General features: G+C 55.8%; 2 protein-coding genes across 3 annotated transcripts; both read left to right on the top strand.

Moving 5' to 3' along the window:
• Window positions 1-1,675: 1,675 nt before the first annotated feature.
• ANKRD24 (ankyrin repeat domain 24) lies at window positions 1,676-17,221 on the top strand. 2 transcript variants are annotated; one of them, XM_036883631.2, is made up of 21 exons: window positions 1,676-2,045; window positions 2,784-2,870; window positions 2,975-3,105; window positions 3,185-3,273; window positions 4,150-4,214; window positions 4,731-4,788; window positions 6,139-6,209; window positions 6,391-6,497; window positions 6,685-6,872; window positions 7,357-7,385; window positions 7,937-8,017; window positions 8,157-8,264; window positions 8,967-9,011; window positions 9,100-9,198; window positions 10,035-10,107; window positions 10,362-10,480; window positions 10,612-12,126; window positions 13,847-14,014; window positions 15,695-15,817; window positions 16,019-16,084; window positions 16,237-17,221. In XM_036883631.2, the coding sequence occupies exons 1-21, from the start codon at window positions 2,007-2,009 to the stop codon at window positions 16,312-16,314; spliced, it is 3,339 nt and encodes a 1,112-aa protein (XP_036739526.2). In that variant the 5' UTR covers window positions 1,676-2,006; the 3' UTR covers window positions 16,315-17,221. The 2 variants fall into 2 exon arrangements, with proteins under 2 accessions (XP_036739526.2, XP_036739508.2); XM_036883613.2 differs by having other exon boundaries at window positions 2,700-2,870.
• Window positions 17,222-17,249: 28 nt separating this feature from the next.
• Window positions 17,250-23,607, top strand: EBI3 (Epstein-Barr virus induced 3). The gene is made up of 5 exons (XM_036883680.2): window positions 17,250-17,809; window positions 18,417-18,540; window positions 19,320-19,498; window positions 20,935-21,092; window positions 22,107-23,607. The coding sequence occupies exons 1-5, from the start codon at window positions 17,722-17,724 to the stop codon at window positions 22,257-22,259; spliced, it is 702 nt and encodes a 233-aa protein (XP_036739575.2). The 5' UTR covers window positions 17,250-17,721; the 3' UTR covers window positions 22,260-23,607.
• Window positions 23,608-24,087: the final 480 nt, after the last annotated feature.

Genomic DNA, 24,087 nt, shown 5'->3' with positions numbered 1-24,087 from the left:
CTCCAGGAGGGTGGTTGGAAATCCAAGGCCCGAGCTGGGAGATCCACTTCACCCCGCTCTCTGGACAAGCCTGAGAGGGTCACCCCGCTTGAGTATAGGAGGCAGCGTCCTCGAGGCCCACCTCCCCCAGCTGCACGTCACCAAGCTTTCCATCCACCTGCCCCCACCTCTCCCTCCTCCTGTCCAAAGGTGTCTAATCACAGACAGTGGCAGTGATCCTGCCCACAGGGATCCTGGGTGATGTCCAGGGACATCTGTGGTTGGCACAGTGCAGGTCCTCCTGGCATCGGGTGGCTGCTCAGCCTCCTCCAGCGCCCAGGACAGCCCCCCACCCCGATGTCAGCAGTGCCAGGGTGGAGGAGCCCAGCTCTGTGGTGTGTCTGTTGTATTTGTCTATCTCATTTAGCAGTTGAGTCGAGACCCAGAGGGGGAGAGTGATTGGCCCAAAGTCACACAGCGAGTATATAATGAACAAGCTGGATTCAACCCTCTGCTTCCTTTCTGCAGTCATTGGTCCTATTCAGGTTCCGGAAGGGCTGTCTCTCCACTCATCCCTTCTCCCCCCTGGAATCCCAGTCTCTCGCCTCTGCTGGGCCCTTTCATGAACTTGCAGCCACATCAACCTGTTGGACCGTCCTGCCTTCTGGAACCTTTTGGGGCTCCCCTGACGCCCTTCACTCCTGGTTCCCTTCTCCTGCCCAGGACTCTCCTCTTCTGCCCCACTCTTATGCATGCCTCCCACCGCCAACCCCACGTTGTCCTGGGCCAGGGCAGAGGCAACTGCATTGGTTCAGGAAAGCGATAATTTCATGATTTCCCCCAGATATGATCCTGGGCCTGCCGCCTATCTCCTCCCCATCCTCCAAGTTCCAGTAGAGACGTCTCTTCCGGGAAGCCTCCCTGACTACCTCGATGGTGTCAGGAGTCGTCTACGAGCTCCCGGCTTGCCTAGGCTTCCCTCATTAATAGTCCCGACCACCCTGGCTCATATATTCGTGGGTGTGTCTGTCTCCCCAGGGACGTCTGTCTTTGTCAGTGCTGAGTGCCAGCACCCAGTGCAGGGCCAGCTCCCCCTCCCCCACCCAGGACAAATGGACTGGATGAATGAAACTCGCGTGGCTTAGAGGGCTTGGCCTTGTGAGTCATTCATTAACTCAGTGGAAGTTTACCCACGGCCCCACCCAGCCCCGGGGAGCCAGGTCCAGTGCCAGGGAGGCCTCAGCCTGGCCCTGTTCTCAAGGGGCTCCCAGTCTGGGCAAGAACCGGGGAACCCAGACCCTCCCAGCCCTCCGGAGGGCTGTGTCCTCCATCTTTCAGTAGTTCAGCTGGGCGCGTGTTCTGTCTTGCATCCCCAGGCCCCGTATGCACACGGGCTCCACTGCCCCCCGTCTTTGATGAATGAATCCACATTTATGCCGCACTTAAGCTGTGCCAGGCACGGTGCTGTGGAGCGCTTTGCCTAGAGTATCTCACTTAGGCTTCCCAAGAACTCCCCGCGGTAGGTACTGTTTGTTATGAAACCCATTTCCCGGATGAGGAAAGTGGAGTCCAGATCAGGTAAGGAAACATCTCTGTTGAGTCACACAGGTGGTCAGGGCGTGGGGTGCGGAGGACAGGGCCCTGGATTCAAGTTCAGGTCTGTCAGTCCGGCGGACGCACGAATGAATGAGCGGAAGAGACAGTGGGCGGAGATGGCAGCGCGGCTGTAGGAGGCCCCCGGGGCCCAGGCCAGGAGGCATCTGCCGCCCGCTCGGAGGGGGCGGAGGCGACGCGAGCAGGTCCCTGGAGATCCGGTGGGAAGCCTGCCGGGGGCGCGTCCTCCTGGTGGAAGGGACATCAGGTGGCGCTACGACGGCGCCCCTCCTCCAGAGCCCAGCCCTTGCCTGCCCCCCCCCCCGCGCCCGGGGAGGGGGCAGCGCTGGGCGAGACTGGACCGCGCCAGCGCTCTCCCAGCCCCTCGGCCCGCTCCGGTCCCGTCGCCTCGGCAAGCCCGGGGCCCGGCCGCCATGAAGCAGCTGTGCCTGTGCGCGGCCACATCCTTCGCGGTAGGGGCGCGGAGGGGGCGCGGGAGCGGGCAGGGTGCGGGGGCTTCCCCTCCCCGCCCCTGACTGCCGGGCCTTGACCCCCCACCCAAGACCCGGGAAGGACAAGTGGGGGGGTGGTGGCTGGGGAGGGGTACGTTTGGGGAGGCAATTTTGAGGACAGATGGGGGATACTGGAGAATTTAGAGGGCATTCAGAAGAATAGTTTTGTGGGAGCAGTTTTAGATGGGGTCGTGTAAGGGGACAATTTGGATTTTCTTTTGGGGGATCGTTTTTTTTTGGGAAAAGATGACATTTGGAGAACAATTTCAGAGGACATTTAAGGGATGTTTTGGGGAGGGCATGATGGGGTCATTTGGGGGACAGTTTTGGAGGACAGGAATTTGGGGGAGACTGTGGAATGCATTTTAGGCCATTTGGGGGACAGTTGTGGCATTTCAGGGGCAGTCGAGGATAGGTGGCAGAGGACTGTTCTGAGGGACCTTTAAAGGGACATTTTTAGGGGTTCCTATGGGAAGACCTTGGGCGGCCCTTCAGATAGAAATGTGATGTTGGAAATGTGCCTTTCACTATTGGACGGGGCTGGGGGCCTATGTATGGGGGACAACTCTTTGGCAAGATGCTGGGAGCTGATCTGGGGTTGGTTTTACGGGACAGTGCCAGCGGTGGGTGTTGGATGGACCCGGGCCAGGCTTGGGGGCGCTGTTTCAGTCCCCCACCCAGGACCACCTGCCCCCACAGCTGCGGCTCAGCCCCACTGACCCAGGCTCCTGCCCGCCCTGTGGCCCCTGCCCCATCCCGAAGCCAGCAGCCAGAGGCAGGCGCCAGGCAAGTGCCCAGGGGCGGGCGGTGAGAGCCGGGAGCCCCTGGCACGGGAGCGGCAAGGGGGCAGCGGCTGCCTGGCCCCACGCTCCTCTGGGTATGCCCCACAGAGCCAGGACTGGGGCAAAGGTGACGAGCGGCTGCTGCAGGCTGTGGAGAACAGCGACGCTGCCCGGGTGGCTGCCCTCATCGCCCGCAAGGGGCTGGTGCCCACGAAGCTGGACCCCGAGGGCAAGTCTGCGTGAGTGCCCACCACCTGGGTGTGTGTGGTAGCTGAGGGGAGGCTATCCTGTGGCTGACCCCTGACCCCTGACCTCCAGATTCCACCTGGCCGCCATGAGGGGTGCAGCCAACTGTCTAGAAGTGATGCTTGCACACGGTGCCAATGTCATGAGCACGGATGGGGCAGGTACTCTCCACTGGGCCCCGGGGAGAGAGGAGGCAGTCAGACCAGGTGCCCAACCTAAGGGTCCAGCCAAGGGCCCTGCTTTATGGTGTCAGTGTCCTGCTGAAAAAAGGGGTTCCCTACAGTGCCCCTAGGGAGGCACAGGGGCACGTCAGGCTGCAGTGCCCACAGAGAGAGACTGCAGCTGGTGCCAATCAAGGTGACTGACAACTTGATGGGGAGCAACTGGGACTCAGGCATTAGGGATGTTAGAGGAAGTAGTTGGATCAGAGGAATATGTGAACTTGAGAAGTATCTGGGGACCGGAGACGAACCAGTAGAGTTTGGGGGTAGTATCTGAACTCTGTGGAGTAATGGGCCAGAAGGAGAAGGTGTCTGACATCACTAGGGACTTGAAGGGGGATACGTGAGACAGAGCGCATGGCGAAAGGCAGTGGCTGGGGCTCAGGAGTGACTGGGTGTGTGCGTAGCCGCCAGGACGTAGGGAGCATCTGCAGATCGCAGAGTATCAAAAACGCAACACAGCCCATGGCATAAATAGGGTGTATACGGATTGGCAGGAACATACAAAACCACGGTGGATTCTGAGGGGTGTAGCTGGGGCTTCAGCGTAGGTGAGCATATAGCATAGCTCAGGACGGGGCGGGTAGCTGGGGCTGGAGGGGCAGGTGGGTGGCTGGGGAGCCCAGCTGAGACGGGGTTGTCTGGGACACAGGTCAGCGCGGGCTTAAGCTCTGGCCACAGGGAGTGGCCTGGTTTTGAGCAGTACCTGGGCTTTGGGCATTCGCCAGGCCCAGGGGATCCCTTGGCACAGGTTTGGGGAGTGGCCAGGTGCTCCTGAAGTTTGTGGGGCCCTTGTAACTCGTCTCTCCCTTTCAGGTTATAATGCCCTCCACCTGGCAGCCAAGTACGGGCACCCACAGTGCTTGAAGCAACTGCTGCAGGTCATTTACTTCCTTGTCTCAGATACTCCCTGAGCCCAGATACTCCCCTGCCCTGACTTCTCCTGAGTTCCAGCAATTCCCCGAACACCCAGACACTCCCTGAATTCCAGGTCCTCCCTGGCTTCTTTGGCTCCCGAGCCTGAGCCACTCGGTGTCCAGATACTCGCCACGCCCGGCAGGCACTCCCGGGGCCAGGTGGTTCTCAAGCCCCGGGCTTCTCCCCAGTTCCTAAGTGTGTGCCCGGCCACAGCCACTCTCGGGCCTCCCGCCGACTCCCCGAAGCCCCAGCTGTGCCCGAGCTGCCAGCTCTTCCCTCTCTCACCTCTCTTCCTGAAAGCAGAGTCACTTGGGGACCCCCAAAGAGATGGGCTCCACTGAGCAGGTAGGGGGAGGGCAGAAGCGGTGAAACAAGGAGCGTGAAATACAGCAGAGCCTCCAGACAGGCAGTTCCTGTAGAAATTAGGCAACAAAGCGGGATGGCTCCCCCACAAATGACCCAGCCCCTCCCCTCCGCAGGCGTCCTGCACGGTGGATATTGTGGACAGCAGTGGGTGGACGGCCCTACATCACGCAGGTGGGTGCAGCCCCGTCTCCATCTACCCACCAGAGCCCAAAGGCTTGGGGGTTATTCTATCCAGGGCCCTGCCGAGAATGTTCCATTTCCTTCCGCCTCCTTCCTCATTGAGCACCTACTGTGTGCCAGGCACAGGGGCCCCGCATTAATCCTCAGCGACCCTTTGAACCACAGACAGTTATCCCATTGGACAAAGTAATTGAGGCTAACCCACAAGAAAGTGGGGAGGACACAGGCCATCTGACCCCATAGCACAGCCTACTGTATGCCAGGCCTGGTGGGGATGATGGGGAGAGGGTGGCCGGAGTGTAACTTCCTTTGAGGAAGTGCTAGGGAGTCTCGGGAATGCCAAAGGTCCCTCCCGGTAGCCTTCAGAATCATAAAATCCAAACTCCTTCTCCGAGGGAGGGGAGGGGATCCATCTAGCCCAGCGTCCGCCCGCTGTGCCCATGAGGTTAGGGAATGGCCTTCATTCCCTAGGGATGACTTTGTCTTTTGGGAATACAGAGTAAATTTGGGTTTGCTTATGGGGCTCAGTCACTGCCTCACAATTCCCTGCAGCCGGAGTATGCTGCCACCTAGTGGTGGCGATGCCTGTGGTCACCATGCAAGCTCATTTTTTTTTTTCATTCTATAAATATTGAGTTCCTGCTCTGTGCCAGGCTCTGTTCTAAGCATTGGGATTACAGCAGGAAACTAAATCCCCTTCTGCCTGGGGCACACATCAGGTAATCAGATAGTTTGTTGATTTATCCGGGGACACCTCTCATGGAACCCTCCCTTCCCTCTTTGAGGCTCGACATACTCACCGTCTCCCACTTCCTTGATGCTACCAAGCTCTTTCCCACCTCAGGACCCTTGCCCATGCAGTGACCTCTATCCTGGTCCCCCTCTCACCTTCAACACTCAGAACTCTGATCAAACCCCAAGAAGCCTGCCTAACCTAAGCAGTCTGATCCCTCTACTAAACATAATACTCTCTGTAAGAGGGCTTGGTGCCCAGTAGGTACACAATAAATGCTGTTTGGATCAAAGAGGTGAAATACGTGAAAATCAATCAAAAGTTCCACCTTAAGAGGGAACCACAGTAGAATGTAGAAAGCGCTTGGGACTGGGAGTTAGCCAATCTGAGTTGTTACTGTGGCCCTGCCTCTGACCCCTCTGGGTGCTGATGGATCTGGCTGGGCCACAGTTTCCTCATCTGTAAAGAAGGAGTCATACCTCAGTTACTGCTCTCCCAGGGATGGAGGGAATTTTTCCTGAAATAAAAGATAAGAATCACATCTAGGCAGAAGGCCCCCAGAAAATGCCTAAGCGTTGCACTGCCTGCCCACCCCCTTCGTATTCTAGCTGCTGGTGGCTGCATCTCCTGCTCAGAAACGCTCTGCTCCTTCAAGGCACATCTGAATCCCCGAGATCGGGTGAGCCTCTGGGATCTTTTGGGGATAGATACTGCCCTTGAGGTACACTGCCACCAAGTGGCAGCATCCCAGGCACCCTTTGGAAAGGGAAATAGGTTTGGAGTTCAGGGGCAGTCATATAGGCTTCCCTACCTCCCTGTGCCAGCCTATTATGTCTTATCCCTCCGCCAACCCCCATCAGTCAGGTGCAACACCCCTCATCATAGCAGCTCAGATGTGTCACACAGATCTGTGCCACCTCCTCCTGCAGCAGGGGGCTGCTGCGAATGACCAAGACCTGCAGGGCAGGTGAGCATCTCCCCTCCCAGACAGTTCATCATGTGCTGTGTGACTTTGCGCAAGTCTCTTAACCTCCCTGGGTGGGGAATCTAATTGGCCTCCTCCCACCGACCCAGTCCCACTCCAGCCTGGGTGTTGAGGAGGGCTTGGGGTTTGAGGCTGTCCTCACTGTCTCAGTAGCGCCCTCTCCCTGTAGGACAGCCCTGATGCTGGCCTGTGAGGGGGCCAGCCCCGAAACCGTGGAGGTGCTGCTGCGCGGCGGGGCCCAGCCGGCCATCACGGACCTGCTAGGCCGCGACGCTGCTCACTACGGAGCCCTGGCAGGGGACAAACTCATCCTGCACCTCCTGCAGGAGGCAGCCTGGCGCCCCTCGCCACCCAGCGGTACGCAAGCCCTGCCTCTGAGCAGTTTCAAGAACCTCCTCTCTTCCAGGCAGTTGCTTGTCCACCCTTTCTGCCCTCACCGTGGAGGGTTTCAAGATGTTCCTATTTGCCGCATTATAGGAGTTTTCATGGCTTCCCCGATCCCCTCAGGACAGCTTCAGGGAGCCCAGGACTCAGAACAGTATAGGGGTCCACTCTGCTTTCTGGGTCACTCTTATTCTTGGGTCTTTGCCTTTCTGAGAATTGGGAATTCTCCCCCCATCCCAGTGGTGCCATTGTCGTCTTTTTTTTTTTGATAGTTTCAAGACCCCTCTCCTCAGCATTCTGCCAATGAGTTGGTTCCTACCTTAAAAATCCTGATTCTTGGGGAGCTGGGAGACCCCCCATAAGTCCCCTGGGCTCACTAATGCCCGTCTTAGGGCTGGGAATGGAGTCCCAGAGCAGAGTGCCTGACCCTGCTTCCCTCTCTCCCTCCCCCTCCTAGAGGACGACTCAGGCGAGGCGTCATCTCAGGTATGGATCCCTGAGCAGTGAATGAGCCCCCCTCCCTGTGCACACACTGCTATTCCCCTCGCCCCAACCTCTGTGGGAAGAGAAGGAAGAGGTGCACCCCTGCCTCAGGGTTATTTCCCGGGAGGACCTGTTTGGGAAGAATGCTACCTTCAAGGTACTCTCAGGGCTGGGTGAGAACATGCTGTGGGCCGAGCTAAATCGTGGGTGGGGTGGTAGAGGGGTCTCACACTGGTGAGAATTCAAGCATGGAGCAGGTCTGGCCTCTGTCGCCCAGCCCTGTAGCATCTCAGCTGCAGAGGGAAGGGAAACTTACAGACTACCTGATCTCGCCAGGGAAAGTACCAAGGCACGGAGGGGACTCCCAGGGAAGGTGGTCTTGCTCCCTTTTATGCTGGGATAAGTGAGGGCCATAAAGAGGCAGGGACTTGTTCACAGCTGCACAGGAAGTGAGGGCAGGGTTTGGATTGATGACCTAGTGGGTGGCTGTGTTGGTCTGTTTGGGTGGAAGGCTGGCTTGTCTCCCATGTGCCCCCTTCCTCCCCTTCCCCCAGAACTCTGTGTCCAGCCATGACAACCGAGGGGCTCATAAGAAGCGGAAGGCACCCCAGCCCCCCGCCAGCATCCCTTTGCCGGTGAGAGATGCCCCGGCCAAGGGGGGAGGAATGGTGGATCTCCAGGGAGGAGGGGGAGGGGAGGCTCTGGTTCACGTATGGGCAGGGACAGCCCTTGGACCTCATGTCACAGTGTGGGTCTCCGGGATGGGGAGAACAGGATGATCAAGATGCTTACGAGGAGATTGTGCGGCTGCGACAGGAGAAGGGCCGCCTGCTGCAGAAGATCCGGGGTCTGGAGCAGCACCAGGAGCGCAGGAAGCAGGAGGTGAGGGGCTGCAGAGTCCCAGGCTTGGGCTAAGCCTGGAGTGGGGTACAGTTCTTGGGGAAAAACTCTCTCTGCCTCTCTTGCCTTCTGTCTCCCTTTCTTCCCCTTACTCTGCTACAGCCACCTAGGCCTCCTAGCTGGCCCTCTCCAGGCACCATCCTGCCCCAGGGCCTTTGCATATGCTTTGCCTTGCTGCCTGGGGCACCCCTCCCCCAGACGTCCCCATGGCTCTCTCCCCTCCTTCAGGTCTTTGCCCAAACATCTTTTGTCAAAGACATCGTGCCTGGTCCCTTTATTTAAAATAGTGACACCCCCCAACTCACTTCCCCATTCCCTTTACTTTTATTCAAAGCAGTTATTGTTTTTGGACATAGAATAATTTTTTCTGTAAAGACATTTGACTGTAAGCCCACAAGGGCAGGCATGATCGATAGTGCCTGGCTCACCATAGGTGCTTGATAAATATTTATGGAATGAGAAAATATTTGAGTGAGGGAGTGAATGAATGAATGAATTACTGGCCAAAATTGGAGTCTGGCGCATAGCAGGCATTCAGTAAATTCTTAGTAATGAGTGAGAGGGCAGAGCAGTTCTGGAAGTAGAGGAAGTGCCTGTGGTTGGGATAGAGGGCTGCTGAGCAGGAGGTGGGTCAGCGAGGCCTCCCAGCCGAGATCCAAGCCCCGTCTCGTCTTCTTCTGTCAGCTGCCAGAGGCAGAGGCCAGCTCCCTCCACAGCTTGGAGAGACAGGTAGGCAGAGGGTGGGGGAGAGCCAGCCGTCAGCTGCCCGGTGTTTCCTCCTGGAGGCTGGCCGGACTCTCCACCGCCCTGCTCCCAGGTGCAAGAGCTGCAGCAGCTGCTGGCAGAGAAGCAGGAGGAGAAAGAGAGTCTGGGACGGGAGGTGGAAAGCTTGCAGAGCCGGCTGTCCCTGCTGGAGGTGGGCTGGGCAGAGGGCCGGGCAGGCCCAGGCGGCGTGGGGCGGGGCGTCTCCTGCTGCGGTTACACGACAGAGTTTGCTGTACGTGCAGACACACCAGACAAACACACGGTCACACACAGATCACATACCCACAAACACACATTACATACACCGGACACTTTTCAAAATGCAGCTACACACGTATATGCAGAGATGGACACCCACACGTATACCTGTGGTCTTACATGTCCAACAGGTGAACACACAACCAACACCTGTGTGAATACACAGTCACACGCATTGTACACAGAAGCACACACGTATGTATACAAAGTCAAAACAGAGTGAAATGCAAATGCAAAATCACGTGCAGTCACAGGAAATCACATGAGAGTGGAGGCCACTGCGCGTATCCCGCAGGGGTGCCCACCCATGCACCCACATGCTCACCATGGACCCACAAACCCTGAGCCACACAAATGTACTACTGCAGGCATTCACACGCACACGTAGACATGGTCAGCCCCACGTGACCCCAGGGCAGACTCCCAGATGCACCCTTACAGGGACCCATCCCCCCATCCCTCTCTCAGTCCCATGTATCCAGGCGGCACATGCAGCCCCCAGTTGTGGGGGTTACAGTCACACACTCGGGCGCTTGCTGGGGAGCCCAACATAGCTCCATGGCACAGAGTTGAAATCAGTAAACACTTGTGGACCAAACACAGCCAGTCTGATGCTCTGGGGGAGTCCGAGGGACACAGGAACACCTCTGTGCACTCGAGATCTTGGGTGGGACATGGGGGTGGGATGGGCAGGGGGTGCCTAAGACAGACCCTGGCTCCCACCCCCAGAACGAGCGGGAGAACACCAGCTATGATGTGGCCACCCTGCAGGATGAGGAGGGTGAGCTGCCTGACTTCCCAGGTGAGCCCCCAGCCCGGTCCTCCTTCCAGGCACCCCCGCCCATGCAGTCCCTGGAGCCCCAGGGTGTCAAGCCTTGACCCATAGGTCAAGGCTTCAGTTGCTCCCATGGAGGGAGCTTGAAGCTGGTGGGGAGGTTGGCCCTCACCCATTAGTTATTCTGCTTGCTTGAGGGGGCCCTGACTCACCACTCCAGGCCCCCAGCTCCCATCCCCTGTGGCCCGGGACCCTGCACCTGACTCCTTGTCGCCCACCAGGGGTGGAGGCAATGCTCTCCAAACAGCTAAGCCCGTCCGCCCAGGAACTCTTGGTCTCACTGCAAGAGCAGGTGGCTGCGCTCACCAGACAGAACCAGGAGCTGATGGAGAAGGTCCAGGTGGGGAAACTGAGGCCTGGTAGAGTATCTGAGGACCTAAGGCCTCGTTCCCCCAGGGACTGGGAGGGTGGCAGGGCCATCCTGTGCCCCGTGGCAGCTTCAGCTCCTGCCTGGCCATCCCCACCCCGCAGATCCTGGAAGACTTCGAGAAGGATGACATGGAGGTGAACGGTCTGGCTGAGGTCATCCCCCTGGCCCTCTATGACTCTCTCCGGGCTGAGTTTGACCAGCTCCACAGGCAGCACGCTGAGGCCCTGCGGGCGCTGGCGCAGCAAGAAGCACAGGGGGCCCCTGGAGAAGGAGAGGCAGCTCTGGGGGAGGGTAAGGACACCGGAGTCAGGAACATTGGGAACGGGCCAGCAGCCATGGAGCTGGATGGCACTGGGGCCCCAGAAATCAAAGTTACCGGGGCCGAGACAGCAGGTGAGGAGGTGGCAGGAGCGGAAGCCGGGGAAGCCAGGACTTTGCAAGTGGCTTCCGCTGGGGCTGAGGCCACAGAAAGAGAATCCAGGGGCACTGAGGCCATGGGAACCGAGGGTATGGTTGCTGAGGCTTTGGGAACAAAAGCCACAGGGCCCGAGGTCACAGAAATGGAAGTTCTAGAAGCAGCAGGAAGCCTGGAAGCAAAGGCCACAGGAGCAGAGAACATGAATACGAGAGCAGAGGGACCCGGGCAAAAGGCCAATGTGAGTGCTGTGGAGGCAGAACTCACCGGCATGGAGGCCACGGGAGTGGAGGCCACAGCCCCAAGGGTACCCCCAGGCCCTGTCCTACACCCTAGTGCTGCTGAGGCCTCAGAAAAGCTGCAAGCAGAGCTGGAGGCCAGGATTCGTGCCCTGGAGGAGGCGCTCCGGCAGCGAGAGCAGGAGGCTGCCGCTGAGCTGGAGGCGGCCCGTGGCAAGTGTGAGGCCGTGGAGGCCGAAGCAGGTCGGCTGCGGCAGCGGGTGCGTGAGGCCGAGGGCGCTGGGTCCGGTGGGGGCAGCCGCGCTGACACAGTCCAGCTGCGGGCGGCCCTGGAACAGGCCCGGGAAGACCTCCGAGACCGGGACTCCCGGCTCCGGGAGCTGGAGGCGGCCTCGGCCTGGCTGGATGAGGCCCGGGCGGGCCGGCTGCTGGCTGAGGAGGAGGCCCGGGGCCTGCGGGCAGAGCTGGCTCAGAAGGAAGAGGCGCGGCTGGAGCAGAGCCGGGAGCTGGAAGTGCTACGGCAGCAGCTGGCCGCAGCCAGGGCCACCGGGGAACAGCATCGGGCAGCGGCCGCCGAGCTGGCCCAAGCACGGGATGCAGCCGAGGCCCGGGCTGCTGAGCTGGCCTCTGCCTGCGAGGAGGCTCGGCAGGGCCTGGCGGAGCTGCGCGAGGCCTCCGAGGCCCTCCGCCAGTCAGCGGTACCAGCCTCAGAGCACCACCGGCTACAGGAGGAGGCTCTCGAACTGCGGGGCCGGGCAGCCAGCCTGGAGCAGGAGGTGGTGGCCACAGGCAAGGAAGCTGCCCGGCTGCGGGCAGAGCTGGAGCGGGAGCGCGTGGGCAGTGTGGCCCGCTTGGAGCACGAACGCATAGTAGGTGCGCTGCGGGCAGATGTGGTCCGGCTGGAGGGGCAGCTGGAGGAGTTAGGCCGACGCTATGAGAAGACCAGCGCTGAGGTCTTCCAGGTGAGTGTGGCGGGGGCCCCCACCTAGCACACCCAGTGGCCACCTGGTGGTCTCGACCCTGCAGCTGTGAGATATTTTGACCCCATCAATTTCAATCCTATAGACATTTGCCCCTACCAGTGTTTCTAGGTGGATGTTTGACCCTGCAAGCCATTCTGACCTCCTAGATGTTTCGACTTGTATTTCTTTTTAAAAACCTCTTGGTTATTTCAGTCCTGTCATTTATTTTTTTAATGGTTAGCATTTTTTTGTGATCTGTTTATAAAACCTCTGTGTATCTCCAGGTCATGGAGATATTCTCAGATGTTTTCTTTCGGCATCTTTTAGTTTTACAATCAGGTTGAGGCTTCATCTCTCATTGTGTGTATGGTGTGAGGTAGGGATCAACATTCAACATTAATTTTTTGGTAGGCAGCGAATTGGACTTTTTGCCCTGATGTGTTTACCTAGTGTCCATTACTCTGCTGTCCCTGTTTTTTCCCATCTGACTGTTTTGAGCTTGTTATTTTATCATATCATTTTGACACTTCAGCCCAAAAGTAGGAGGAATTATTTGCAGGTATTTTTGATCTAATGATTTTGAATCCAGTAGGTTTTGACTCTGAGTTTTTTAAGCCCAGAGACTGTTTTTTTGTTGTTGCTGATGGTGGACTTTTTGACTCCATCTCCTTTAACAACAAAAATACTGGCAGCTCTTTTAACAAATATTTTAATACAAAGCCACATTCATTACTTGTCAGGAAAGCATTTTCCTCTCCATACCCCTATTTACTCATGTGTATCATGGACATAATAATAATAATGCCTTATCCTCACATGAAAATTAAATGGCTCAACTAATATAAATTACTTAGGACAGTGATGGTACAAGTGATCAATAAATGGCAGCCAGAATTATTCTTTTTCCAAGAACATGCTTTTAAACCAGTTAAGTTCTGATCTACTTCCTTAAGTTCAGTCTCACTAACCTAAGTTTGCCCATCTTCATGCTTTTTTCCTAAATTTTACCTTTCTCAAGATCACTTCTTTTTGGGGTAAATTTTGCAAGTGTGATTAGCTTCATCAATCAGTGTAGCTTTTTTTAAAATTGTTAGTGTATAGCCAATCTGTATTAAGCGGAACATCTAATTATTATCCATTTCCCCGGACGTATTATTTCTATAAAGGCCAGTGCCCCCTTCCAGGGTCAATTGTTGCAAATCTAATCCTGTTCTGATCTTGACATTTTTGTGAAAATGCAGTCATTGTCTTTTGAACATTAGTTTGCTTTTCATCCAGAATCTTCTATTTTTTTCTTTCATTTTGCAAGAAACCTATAAACCTTCCTGCCTCTGGCAGAGAAAATAATATTAATGATAATATCACCAACTTGAATATAGCACTGACTTTGTGCCAGACACTGTCCTAAGCATACTCCGTGTATTTGCTCATTTTATCGTCACAACCACCCTGTGAAGTGGGGGCTATTACTATTCTCATTTTATATGAGGAAACTGAGGCACAGAGAAGTTAAGTTACTTGTCTAAGGCCACACAGCCAGCAGGTCAGAGGTGCTTGGCAGAGGCAGAATGTTCATAGAGCTCAGAGGGATTCCAGAACTTCCTGAGTCAAACTCCTCGAGGTCAAAAGGTGGCTTCAGTGTCCTCAGGCCAGAGCAGCAGTATCAGAAGAACTCTGGGGTCCAAATGTCCTCAGGGTCACATGTGGGCTTGGGCCGCAGGTGCAGCGGGAGGCACTGTTCATGAAGAGTGAACGGCACGCGGCAGAGGCCCAGCTGGCCACAGCAGAGCAGCAGCTGCGGGGGCTACGTACTGAGGCCGAGCGAGCACGCCAGGCCCAGAGCCGTGCCCAGGAGGCCCTGGACAGGGCCAAGGAGAAGGACAAAAAGGTGCATCCCCTTTGCCTGTGCTCAGTCATGGGAGGGAGGCCTGCTCAGCAGAGGTTGGGGGAAGCTCAGCATGTCCCAGCTGGGAGGGTCTTGGGAAGTCAGCCCATTTTCCAGACGGGAGAGTGGGGCACAGAGATGGAAGGAGACAATTCAGACACATGGGCTCATGTTCCAGCTGTGAATGATGGCCGCAGTAACATGTAATGAGTGCTTATCGCAAGCCAGGCCCGTGCTGGGTACTGTACATGGATCAATACATTTAATCCTCACATCAAATTCTCACAAGATTGGTGTTTTTCCTCTCCCTATTTGAGGCACAGAGAGGTGAAGCCAGTTGCCTGAGGCCACACAGCTCTGCAGTGGTTCAGCCAGCGTTTGGATCCGAGTTTCCAAGTTCTGCTCTTTAATGATAGTGATGATTAACAGCAGCCTCTGGTTATTCAATTGGGTGTTTCTCAAACACTATTACTTTTAATCTCCCACAATTCTAAGAGCCAGAAAGCATTCTTATCCCCATTTTCCAGATGAGCAGACTGAGGCTCTGAGAGGCAAAGGAGCGCATAGCTCAGAGTCATACAGCATGTCACCAGACAGTGGTTGTGACCCTCAGAGCCCCAGGAGCATTACCACAAAGTTACCCACCCCCAGCTTGCTTTGTGACCTTGGACAAGTTGCTTGACTTCTCTGAGCCCCAGTTTCCACGTCTGTAAAATGAAAATAAAACCGTGGCAGAGATTATGGTTTATTTGTAGCAGGGTTCCTCCCCCTCAAGCCTAGTGGTGTTCAGGGCTGGGTCCTCTGGCGGGGGCTATCCTTGGCCTCGGGGGGGGTGTTGAGGAGCCTCCCTGACCCCCACCTACTCAAGGCCAGGAACCACCCTCAAGTCATGACGACACCAATCGTTGACCGGGGTCCTGTGGGGGGCAGAATGGACCCTGGTGGAGAGCCTCTGATCTACAGAAATAAGAATAAAGCTCAGCATTTATTGAGTTGCTGCAGTTTGCCAGGCACAGTTTAAACTTAATCTCTGTTCAGAAGCACAGTAACCTTCTAAGATGAGAACCACGATTCTCCTTATTTTACAGATAAGAAAACCGAGGCTCAGGGGTTAAGTCATCTTTCTAAGGTCTCCTGTGAGAAAGGGGTGGAGAGGGACGCCACCCAGGGCTGTCTGACCCAGCCCGACCGGGCCACACTCTCTCCTGCTCTCCTGTGGCCAGCCTCCACGTACCAGAGACTCCCAGACAGCGTGTGACAGGATCAGACAACGTTTTCTGTAAAGGGCCCGACAGGCAGTGGTTTTGGCCTGCAGGGTAGACAGTGCCCAGCTCTGCCAGTGCGGCTGGAGCCTTAGACGACCTGTAAGCCAAAGGGTGTGGCCATATGCCGATAAAATGTTAAGTCTGAACGGCGGCCCTGTGAATTTGACTTAATTTCCCCATATCACAAAATAACCATTCCTTTGACTTTTCTCCTCCAACCATTTGAAATGTGAAAACCATTCTTAGCTCATGGGCCGGACCCAGCCTGCAGGGCGCAGTTTGCGTCTCAGGTGGCACTTTCCCTGACAAGCCTCTGTCCCTTTGCTCTCCCCACTGCTGCTGAGGAGAGGGCCCCAGCCCCCAGCCCCTGGCCCAGGGCGACCCTGATACGCCCCCGCCTCCCTTCCCTCCCCCACAGATTACAGAGCTGTCCAAGGAAGTCTTCACTCTCAAGGAGGCACTGAAGGACCAGCAGGCAGCCGGCAGCCCCGAGGTGGAGGCCCTGCAAGGCCAGGTGAAGGCTCTGCAGGAGCAGCTGGAGGTGAGGGCTGGAGCAGGAACCCCAGGACAGTTGTGGGTGGGCAGGAAGGTGGGGTTACACGTGCCAGGCACGGGAGGAAAATATTTCAGTATTTTAGCGCTGGTGCATGCCATCAAAATGGGGGCTCACGGTGCAAAGGGGGCTTTTGGTGTGTTTTGGAGGGGTACCGCATTCCTGAGCACCCCTCTGCCACGCCCACAGGAGGCTGCCAGGGACCACGGTGCAGTGGTGGCCCTGTATCGGAGCCATCTCCTGTATGCCATTCAGGTGAGCTCCCCCTGGCTCATGTGCCTCTCTCTCCATCTGTACTGGGGAGGCTGGGCGAGGGGAGAGGTGCCTGGCTGCCACGGTGGGAAGGGAGGGGATGGAGAAGCAGGGCCAGAAGCAGCCGGGCATGCTTTCCGCTCCCCCCACCCCAGGGTCAGATGGATGAAGACGTGCAGCGCATTCTGAGCCAGATCTTACAGATGCAGAGGCTGCAGGCTCAGGGCCACTGAGCGTCGGGGCAGGGACCCTCCACCTGGCAGGCCCTGCCCCAGGTGTCTGAGCTCACGCACCAACCATCTGCACTAGGGGGCTAGCCTGGGCCCCTTCCTGGCAGTCCCTGGCGGTCTCCGTTGCCACCCTGGTCCCTGCATGAACTGGCTAGTCGAGACCCTGGCTCTGACTGTGCCCCGCCCTGCCCTGGATAATCTGAGTCCCCTGCCCATCCGCCACCCCGGGAATAAAAGCTCTCTGAGCAAAGGACGAACGCGTGAGGCCTGATTGCTGGGCTCCTGCAGCAAGGAGGGGATGGGTGACCCAGACAGGGATTAGGGATAAGGATGACACAAGACACACCTCCAGCCAAAGACTGTCCCTGCGGTGAACACGCGTGAATGCATGATTTTAAAAAGTTAAAATGGGCACCAACAGGTCCATGTTAAGGGGAGGCAGGATCCAAGCCCGTGAGCCTCGCCTGTTGCCTTGTCCGCTCGCCCCCCCTCCCTGTCCTGGGTGAATCCCCCAAAATCCCCTGGGGCTTCTCGGCCCTTCCAGCCAAGGCCAGGGAGGTGGGGCGTGGCTGTGGAACCCCTGCATGTCCGGCGTGCCCCCGGGGGTTTCCTGGCATCCTGGGCAGGCACTGTGTGTCCCTCAGGGACTCAGCCAGTCCCCGGCTGTCCCTGTCGCCGAGAGCATGTCCTCAGGTGGTGCCTGCCTCCCCAGGGCTTGTGTTCCTGTCTTGCTGTGGCCCGGAGGGTGGCGTGCGGCTGTCAGGGTGGGTCCGCATCACTGTGGTCACAGTGAATGTGTCCTGTGTGTGGGTGCCCGGATCTCTCTGTGCTCCTGTCTTTCTTTTTTGGAGTTTTTGTCTGTCTCTCTGTCTCTGTGTGTGTGTGTGTCTCTTTCTCTGTCTCTTTCTCATCTCTGTCTCTCTCTCTCTCCTCCAGATGTCTCTCTCTTGTCTCTGTCTCTCTCTGTCTCCATCTGTGTCTGTCTCCCCCTCGGGGTCCCCCTCGCCCTCTCGGGCTTGGTCTCTGCCCCTCCCCTCCCTGCCCCTTTCTCTGTCTTTCCCCGTGTCATTGGCCCCTTCCCCTGGGGGTTTCCCCTCTCACTGCAGCCGGAAGGAAGGACTGACAGATGGGCAGTTCCGGGAAAGGCCACGGGGTCTCCACTTCTCTCTTTCGTGGCCTCTCCCTGCCCTCACCCTCGGGGCCTTCCATACCCGCCGCCCAGACGGGGCCAGTAGAGGGACCGGGGGGCTCCTCCACTGCCCCTGCTCAACTCCCCGCCGGCTGCAAGAGTCAGTCTTGAGTCCAACCCCAGGAGGGGGAAGTGGGGGGCCTCCACCGAGGGCTGCGCTTCCCCCTGAGAGGCACCCGCGTCCCCTGCCTCCCTGAGGGTGCTCCTTGCCCCAGCTCCTGATGGCAGAGTCCGCCGGGGCCATGGTGCCGAGACTACTCCTGGCCCTCACCCTCGGGGTGGGCTGCTCACCCTGCTGTGGGAGAGAAGGTATGAGGGACCCCCGGGGGGTGGGGGGGCCAGGACAGAGAGACACCCTCTGAGGGGTGGAGTTTGTCTGCCATGGGACATTCTGGGGTAGTGTGGGGACTCACACATCTATTGTATGCCCGCTGGGGGGAGGGGGTTTCCACCCCATGCACAGGTGGGGTAAACTGAGGCAGAGAGGCTGAGTCCTGCCCCAAGTGACACCAGTTAGTGGCAGCCACAGCCTGGAGAGAGAGAGAGAAAGAAAGAGGGAGGGAGAGGGAGGGTGTTTTAATTGTATGCTTTCAGTTCATGTGCTTCAAAATAAAACTGTTACAAAAGTGGCCACAGTGAAACATCTCCCTCCCACCAGGGCTTCTTCCCTCCACCTAAGTCCCCTCTGTGGCTCCTGACACCTCAGCTTCCCCATCTGGAAAACGGGCCAATAGTTTCTGCCTTGGTGGGCAGTAGAGGGCAGTAAGAGATGATGCGGATGACTTTTGTTCATCTGTTCATTGATTAGGCACCTGCTGAGTGCTGTCACTGCCTGGCAGCAGGCACACAGTAGGGCTTTGGCAATCCTGCAGTGAATCAGAAGCTCATGCTCCTCCTCCTTCCTCTGGGGCCCCAGGGGCTCCCCCCCAGCCTAGGGCACGGTGCTGGGCCTCTAGGTACCCGATTGCTGTGGATTGCTGCTGGACTCTACCGCCCGCTCCACACCCCACCGGGCCCACATCCTTCATTGCCACGTACAGGTCAGAGGGGACGGCTTCCTGGGGATGCTGCAGCCGGGCCTGACTCCCTAGGAGCAGAGGGCACCTGGACACCCAGCAGGGGCCAGAATCCCAGAGCAGCTCCAACCAACAGAAATACACTTCCTAATATATATATTACAAGCCACGTGCGTAGTTAAAAAGTTTCTAGAAGTCACATTTGAAGAGAGAAAATGGGTGAAATTAATTTTAATATTTCATTTAACTAATATCTAAATATTCCAAATATTTATCATTGAATGTAGTGTAATTTAACATGCTTATATATGATTTGTTATATATCTAAATTCATGAGAAATTAATGTTATTTAATAGGAGCCTCTAAAGTGTTATCATTTCAAGATATAATCGATATTTTAAACATGGAGATGTTTTACGTTTGTTCTTTGCATACGAAGTCTTCCAAATCCCAGCTGTATTTTACGCATATAGTGCATCCCAATTCAGATGCTAAACTTTCATCACACATTCTTGATCTCTGATTAGATTTGATAAAATTTGCGGTTGGAAAATAGACCTTGGAATGTTGGAATTCTAAGGCTGGAATGTCAATGTTCCAGAAATCTTTAGAATCTGGACCTTAGCATCTCCCTGTGGGGTTTTACTCCTGACCCTCAGTCAACGCATGGGCTCTGCGGTGTTGGGGTGAATGACTCCCCCAGGGTCACACAGTCAAGGGCACGACCCCAGCTTGGGGTCCAGGGCACCAAGCAGGCCAGCAGGAAGTACTGAGACCCTCACATCACCCATCCTGTGTCTAGGCTCGGCGTGGCTGCCCAGAGGGAGAGCTGGCCCTGCCTCCAGCCGACACCAGAGGCCACCAGCTGCATCGTCCCGGACATCCAGATGTTTTCCACTGTGCCCTACGTGCTCAACGTCACAGCCGTCCATCCCTGGGGCGTCAGCAGCAGCTTTGTGCCCTTTTTCCCCGAGCACATCAGTGAGTGTGGGCGGCAGGGGGGTGTGGGGGACCACTAGTCGGCTCCAGCTCCCTCTTTCACCAGCCCCCACTCCCACCTGTCACTCAGCTGTCATGGATCCTGTCAGCTCGACCTTTCCATTTTATCAAAACCCACCCGCTTCTCCCCAATCCTGAGCCCTCTCCTGGTCCAGCAGGTCATTGCCCACCTAGACCAGCGCAGTTGGCCCTCCACACAGCGGCCCCCAGAGGGCGCCAGTGAGCACTTGAATCAGGTCCCCGCCTCCTCTGCGCACAGCCCTCCAGGGCTCCCAGCTACCTGACAGTCAAAAGCCCAAGTCCTCTCTCTCCACAGCCCACGAGGCCCTGCACCACCTCTCCCATCCCGTCCCTGCCCTCTCCTTCCTCTCTCCCCATCGCTCACTCTGCTCCAGACACACGGGCTGCCTTGCTGTTGGTCCAACATGCCAGGCACATTCGTGCCCCAGGGCATTTGCGCAGGCTGTTCTCTCTGTCTGGACTGCCCTTCCCCCAGATCTCCACTCAGTTCACTCTCTCACAACTTTCAGGTCCCTCCTCAGATGTCATCTGCTCAGGGAGGCCTCCCTTGGGCACATTATTAAAAACTGCACGTTGTTACTGGTTAGTAAAAAACAGTCCGGCAGTCCCTCATATTTAAACACAAGTTATCATATAACCCAGCAATTCCAGTCCTAGGCATATACTTAAGAGAAATGAAAACGTATGTACACAAAAACATGTACACATGTGCCTATAGCAGCATTATCCATAATAGGCAACAAGTGGAAGCAACACATGTCCATCTACAGATGAATGGACGTGCAAAATGTGGTCTCCACACACTGGAAGGTCACTCAGCCATGACACGGAGGTCTGACATGCGCTGCAGCGCGGACGGACCCTGAACACACAGTACTCAGTGAGACACCAGCCCCACAAGGCCACACGGCATGTGACCCTGTTGCTGTGAAACACCCACAACAGGCAAATCCACAGACAGAACGTGGATTCACGGCCATCAGGGGTTGGGAGGGGGACTGAGAGATGACTGCTAATGTGTATAAAGTTTGTTTTGGGGAGTGATGGAATGTTCTGGATTAAGGAGCGGTGACGGTTGCACTACACTATGAATATGCTGCAACCCAGTGTACTTTAAGAGGGTGAGTTTCGTAGTATGTGAATTACATCCCCCAAAACGTTGCAGCTCCCCTGCCCTCCTTGCACTCCTGAACTTCCTTCCTACCCTTTGTGACCTATGGATTCGCCTCCACCCTGAGGGACTGAGCTCCAAGAGAACAGGGGTAGGGGTCTGTGCTGGCCACTGCTGCGTCCCCAGGGTCCAGGATATCACTGGACCCTCAATAAATGTGGGTTGGTTGGTTGGTTGAATGAATGAATCTGCCATCCCCTCACCCTGCCTTCTGCTTGTCCATCAGTCAAACCAGACCCTCCAGAAGGCGTGCACCTGAGCCCTCTCCCTGGGCAGCGTCTGTGGGTGCAGTGGGAACCCCCCCAGTCCTGGCCCTTCCCAGAGATCTTCTTGCTCAAGTACTGGCTCCGATACAAGCGTCATGGCTCTGCCCGCTTCCGCCTGGTGAGGATGAGGGGGAGGCGAGGGAGGGTCGTGTCCATAGAATGAACAGCATGTGCCCAGGTGTGCTGGGCCCTTGAACCCAGCTTGAGTTGCTGTGGGTATCATAAAGGCAGCTGAGCCATTGAGCTCCTGAGTATTAACCCAAAAGAATTGAAAACAGAGGCTCAGACAAATCTTTGTATGTGAATGTTTGAAGTGGTGCTACTCAGAACAACAGTGCAAAGCTCCATCCATGGGTGGATGCAAAGCAAATGTGGTCCATCCATGCACAGTAGTATCCCTGAGCCGCGTAAAGGAGTGGAACCCTGGCATGCGCTACAGTGTGATGGACCCTGAACACAGAATGCTCAGTGAGAGATGCCAGACACAAAAGACCACCCAGTGTGTGGCCCCATTTCTGGGAAATGTCCAGAATAGGCAAATCCACAAACCTAATGTAGTAATGGGGAGGGGGTGTCCTTTGGAGTGATGGAACATTCTGGAACTAGAGAGAGAGGGTAGTTGCACAAGCTTGTGAACGCCCCAAATGCCCCTGAATTGTCTACTTAAACATTTGGTGGCATGTGAATTTTACCTTGACTGAAAACAAATGTGTTATTTCAGATTTTTACCAAGTAAAAAATAATAAAGGCAGGGTATGTGGTGAGCATCCGGGGAGGTTGGCCGTGTCCTGGGCAGCCTCGGATGCTGCCCCAGGAGCTGAGTGTTCGCAGGGTTTTGTCATTTGCAGCCCTGTCCCGTTGAACCCTCTGCGATGGTGGAAATGTGCTACAGCTGCGCTGTAGCCATATGCGGCTGTTGAGCAATTGCAGTATGGCAAGTCCCCAAGGAACTGACGTCTACATTTTATGTAGTATTCACTAATTTAAGGTTAGGGTCAGAAAAGGCCAAAGACGTGGAGAGCCTGCTGTTTAGGATGGAGCGGGAGGAGCTGAGCATCCATCCTTCAGTTCTGTGCACAGCAGGCCCTCCGAGCCTCATCATTGCCTCTGACCTGGCCCTTTTTCTGCTTAGGTGGGGCCCATTGAAGCCACATCCTTCATCCTCAGGGCCGTGAGGCCCCATGCCAGGTACTGCATCCAGGTGGCTGCTCAGGACTTCACCGACTACGGGGAATCCAGTGACTGGAGTCTCCCCACCACTACCTCTGTGACCCTGGGCAAGTAGTGGGGGCTTCCCAACACCCTTGAAGAGGGTCTAGGTCCTTGCCATCCACCCTCCACTGTCGCCCACTCAAGGGTGGATGGGACCCGACTGGCCTGGGTTCACTGCTGCCGAGTTGCTGGGCAACCTCAGACAAGTGTGTCTGCCTCTCTGAGCCTTAGTCTCTCAATCTGTGAAACGGGGATATACTTCCTGCTTGTCTACTGTGCGGGGCTTTGCGAACTATAAACATGAGATTTTTTTATTGTTTAATTATAAATGGAATCAGGACTCCTCTTTCCTTCGACAGACCCAGATGGGTCCAAGAGACGAGGCTGGGAGGGAGGACAGAGGCAGAGACACACAGCGAATCCCCTCTGTGTGGAGGGGGTCTAGCAGGACCAGAGGAAGATACTAGGGTTGGGAGAGTTGGTGTGGGCCTACCTGGGATGGGAGGGTGGAGTCCATTCAGTTCAGCAGTTTGGTCCCCTGAAAAGGTACTCAGGTATGAGTACCACAGGGAATGGACACAAAGAGGACATGAGTTTGTCTGGGAAGGTTTTTTTGAGGAGGGAGCAAAGCAGCCAGGCCCTGAAGGTCAAAGAAAACCCATGGGCTTGTCTGTGAATGTCACTCAGATTGCAACTCAAAAAGTCACCTCCTCCAAGAAGCCTTCCCTGACCACTTCATCTGTGTCAGGCAGAATCACAGCTCCTTAAAGATCTCCACATCCTAATCCTCAGAACATGTGAATATGGTGCCTTACACAGCAAAAGGGATTTTGCAGATGTGATTAAGAATCATGAGGTGCCTTGAATTAAGGACTAAGGATCTTATAATTAAGTTATAACAACATCAAAGAGGGTTATCCTGGATTATCCGGGTGGCCCCAAAACTTGATCACAAGCGTCCTTTTGAGCAGGAGGCAGGAGAGTCAGAGGGAGAGAGAAGTACGATGTGACTGTGGATCAGAGGCCATGAGCCAGGGAATGTGGGCAGCCTCTAGAAGCTGGAAAATCGAGGAAACCGAAGTCTTCCTGACCACCCATTTCAGACTTCTGACCTCCAAAATTATAAGATAATTAAATATATGTTGTTCGAAAACATTGAGCTTGTGGTCATTTGTTACAGCAGCCCCAGGAAGCTCATACACCATCTAAAGTAGCCCCTTCTCAACACTTCCCATACGTTAGTTACCCTGTTTTATTATTTTCAGATCACTTACCAGGACTCCGAAAGGGTCCTTTTTGGATGTTTACGTTTGTCTCACCTAACAGTGATCCCTGTGAAGCCTGGAATCTTGGTTTGTTCTCTGGCGTGTCCCCAGTGACTGAGCACGTATCTGACACAGAACAAAATTTATAAAATAAAGGGGGATTAAGGGAAAGAATGGGGTAGGTTGCCTTCTTCAAAGGGACGAGGTAGGCTGGCAGTGGGGCGACATTTGGGAGCAAGTGTGTGTGTGTAGGTGGAAGTGGGTTTGCAGCCGGGTCTTTGTCTCTGCCAGTGACTCAAAATTAACTTGGGGTGGTGTGCCCAGGATGCCCCTTTGTAGACACCCCAGTCCCCCAGTGAGAGCTAGGGACTCAGGAATGACGCTGTGGGCTCCCAGAGCCCTGCACAGTGAGATCTTTATTTGCTGAATAAAAGAATATACAGAATGTCTCAAGCAGCAGCCACGCCACAAGTCACGAAATTTTTATAAGCTGTTGTCCACGTCTAGGGGGCGCACCGTCTCCTCGGAATTTCAAATGCAGCCGGCTCCCGGAACCTTTTTGTTGTTCCCTATTGAGGGTGCAACTCGGGCGGAAAAATAACCGGACTCTGATCTTGACGGGCGGAACTGGAGCCA

This window comes from Manis pentadactyla, chromosome 12 (genome assembly GCF_030020395.1).
Source record: "Manis pentadactyla isolate mManPen7 chromosome 12, mManPen7.hap1, whole genome shotgun sequence".
Taxonomy (NCBI): domain Eukaryota; kingdom Metazoa; phylum Chordata; class Mammalia; order Pholidota; family Manidae; genus Manis; species Manis pentadactyla.
The sequence above is the reverse complement of the archived record's forward strand: the minus strand, read 5'-3'. Positions and strand labels throughout refer to the sequence as shown.

What these genes read in the sequence shown, in the direction of transcription:
- ANKRD24 (XM_036883613.2), top strand. Translation starts at nt 2,007, where the DNA reads ATGAAGCAGCTGTGCCTGTGCGCGGCCACATCCTTCGCG. An exon ending in GACGGCCCTACATCACGCAG is followed by an intron (nt 4,789 to 6,138) that starts GTGGGTGCAGCC and finishes TTCGTATTCTAG; the next exon opens with CTGCTGGTGGCTGCATCTCC. An exon ending in CCAGCGCTGAGGTCTTCCAG is followed by an intron (nt 12,127 to 13,846) that starts GTGAGTGTGGCG and finishes CTTGGGCCGCAG; the next exon opens with GTGCAGCGGGAGGCACTGTT.
- EBI3 (XM_036883680.2), top strand. Translation starts at nt 17,722, where the DNA reads ATGGCAGAGTCCGCCGGGGCCATGGTGCCGAGACTACTCCTGGCCCTC. An exon ending in ACCCTGCTGTGGGAGAGAAG is followed by an intron (nt 17,810 to 18,416) that starts GTATGAGGGACC and finishes CTGGGGCCCCAG; the next exon opens with GGGCTCCCCCCCAGCCTAGG. An exon ending in GCTCTGCCCGCTTCCGCCTG is followed by an intron (nt 21,093 to 22,106) that starts GTGAGGATGAGG and finishes TTTTCTGCTTAG; the next exon opens with GTGGGGCCCATTGAAGCCAC.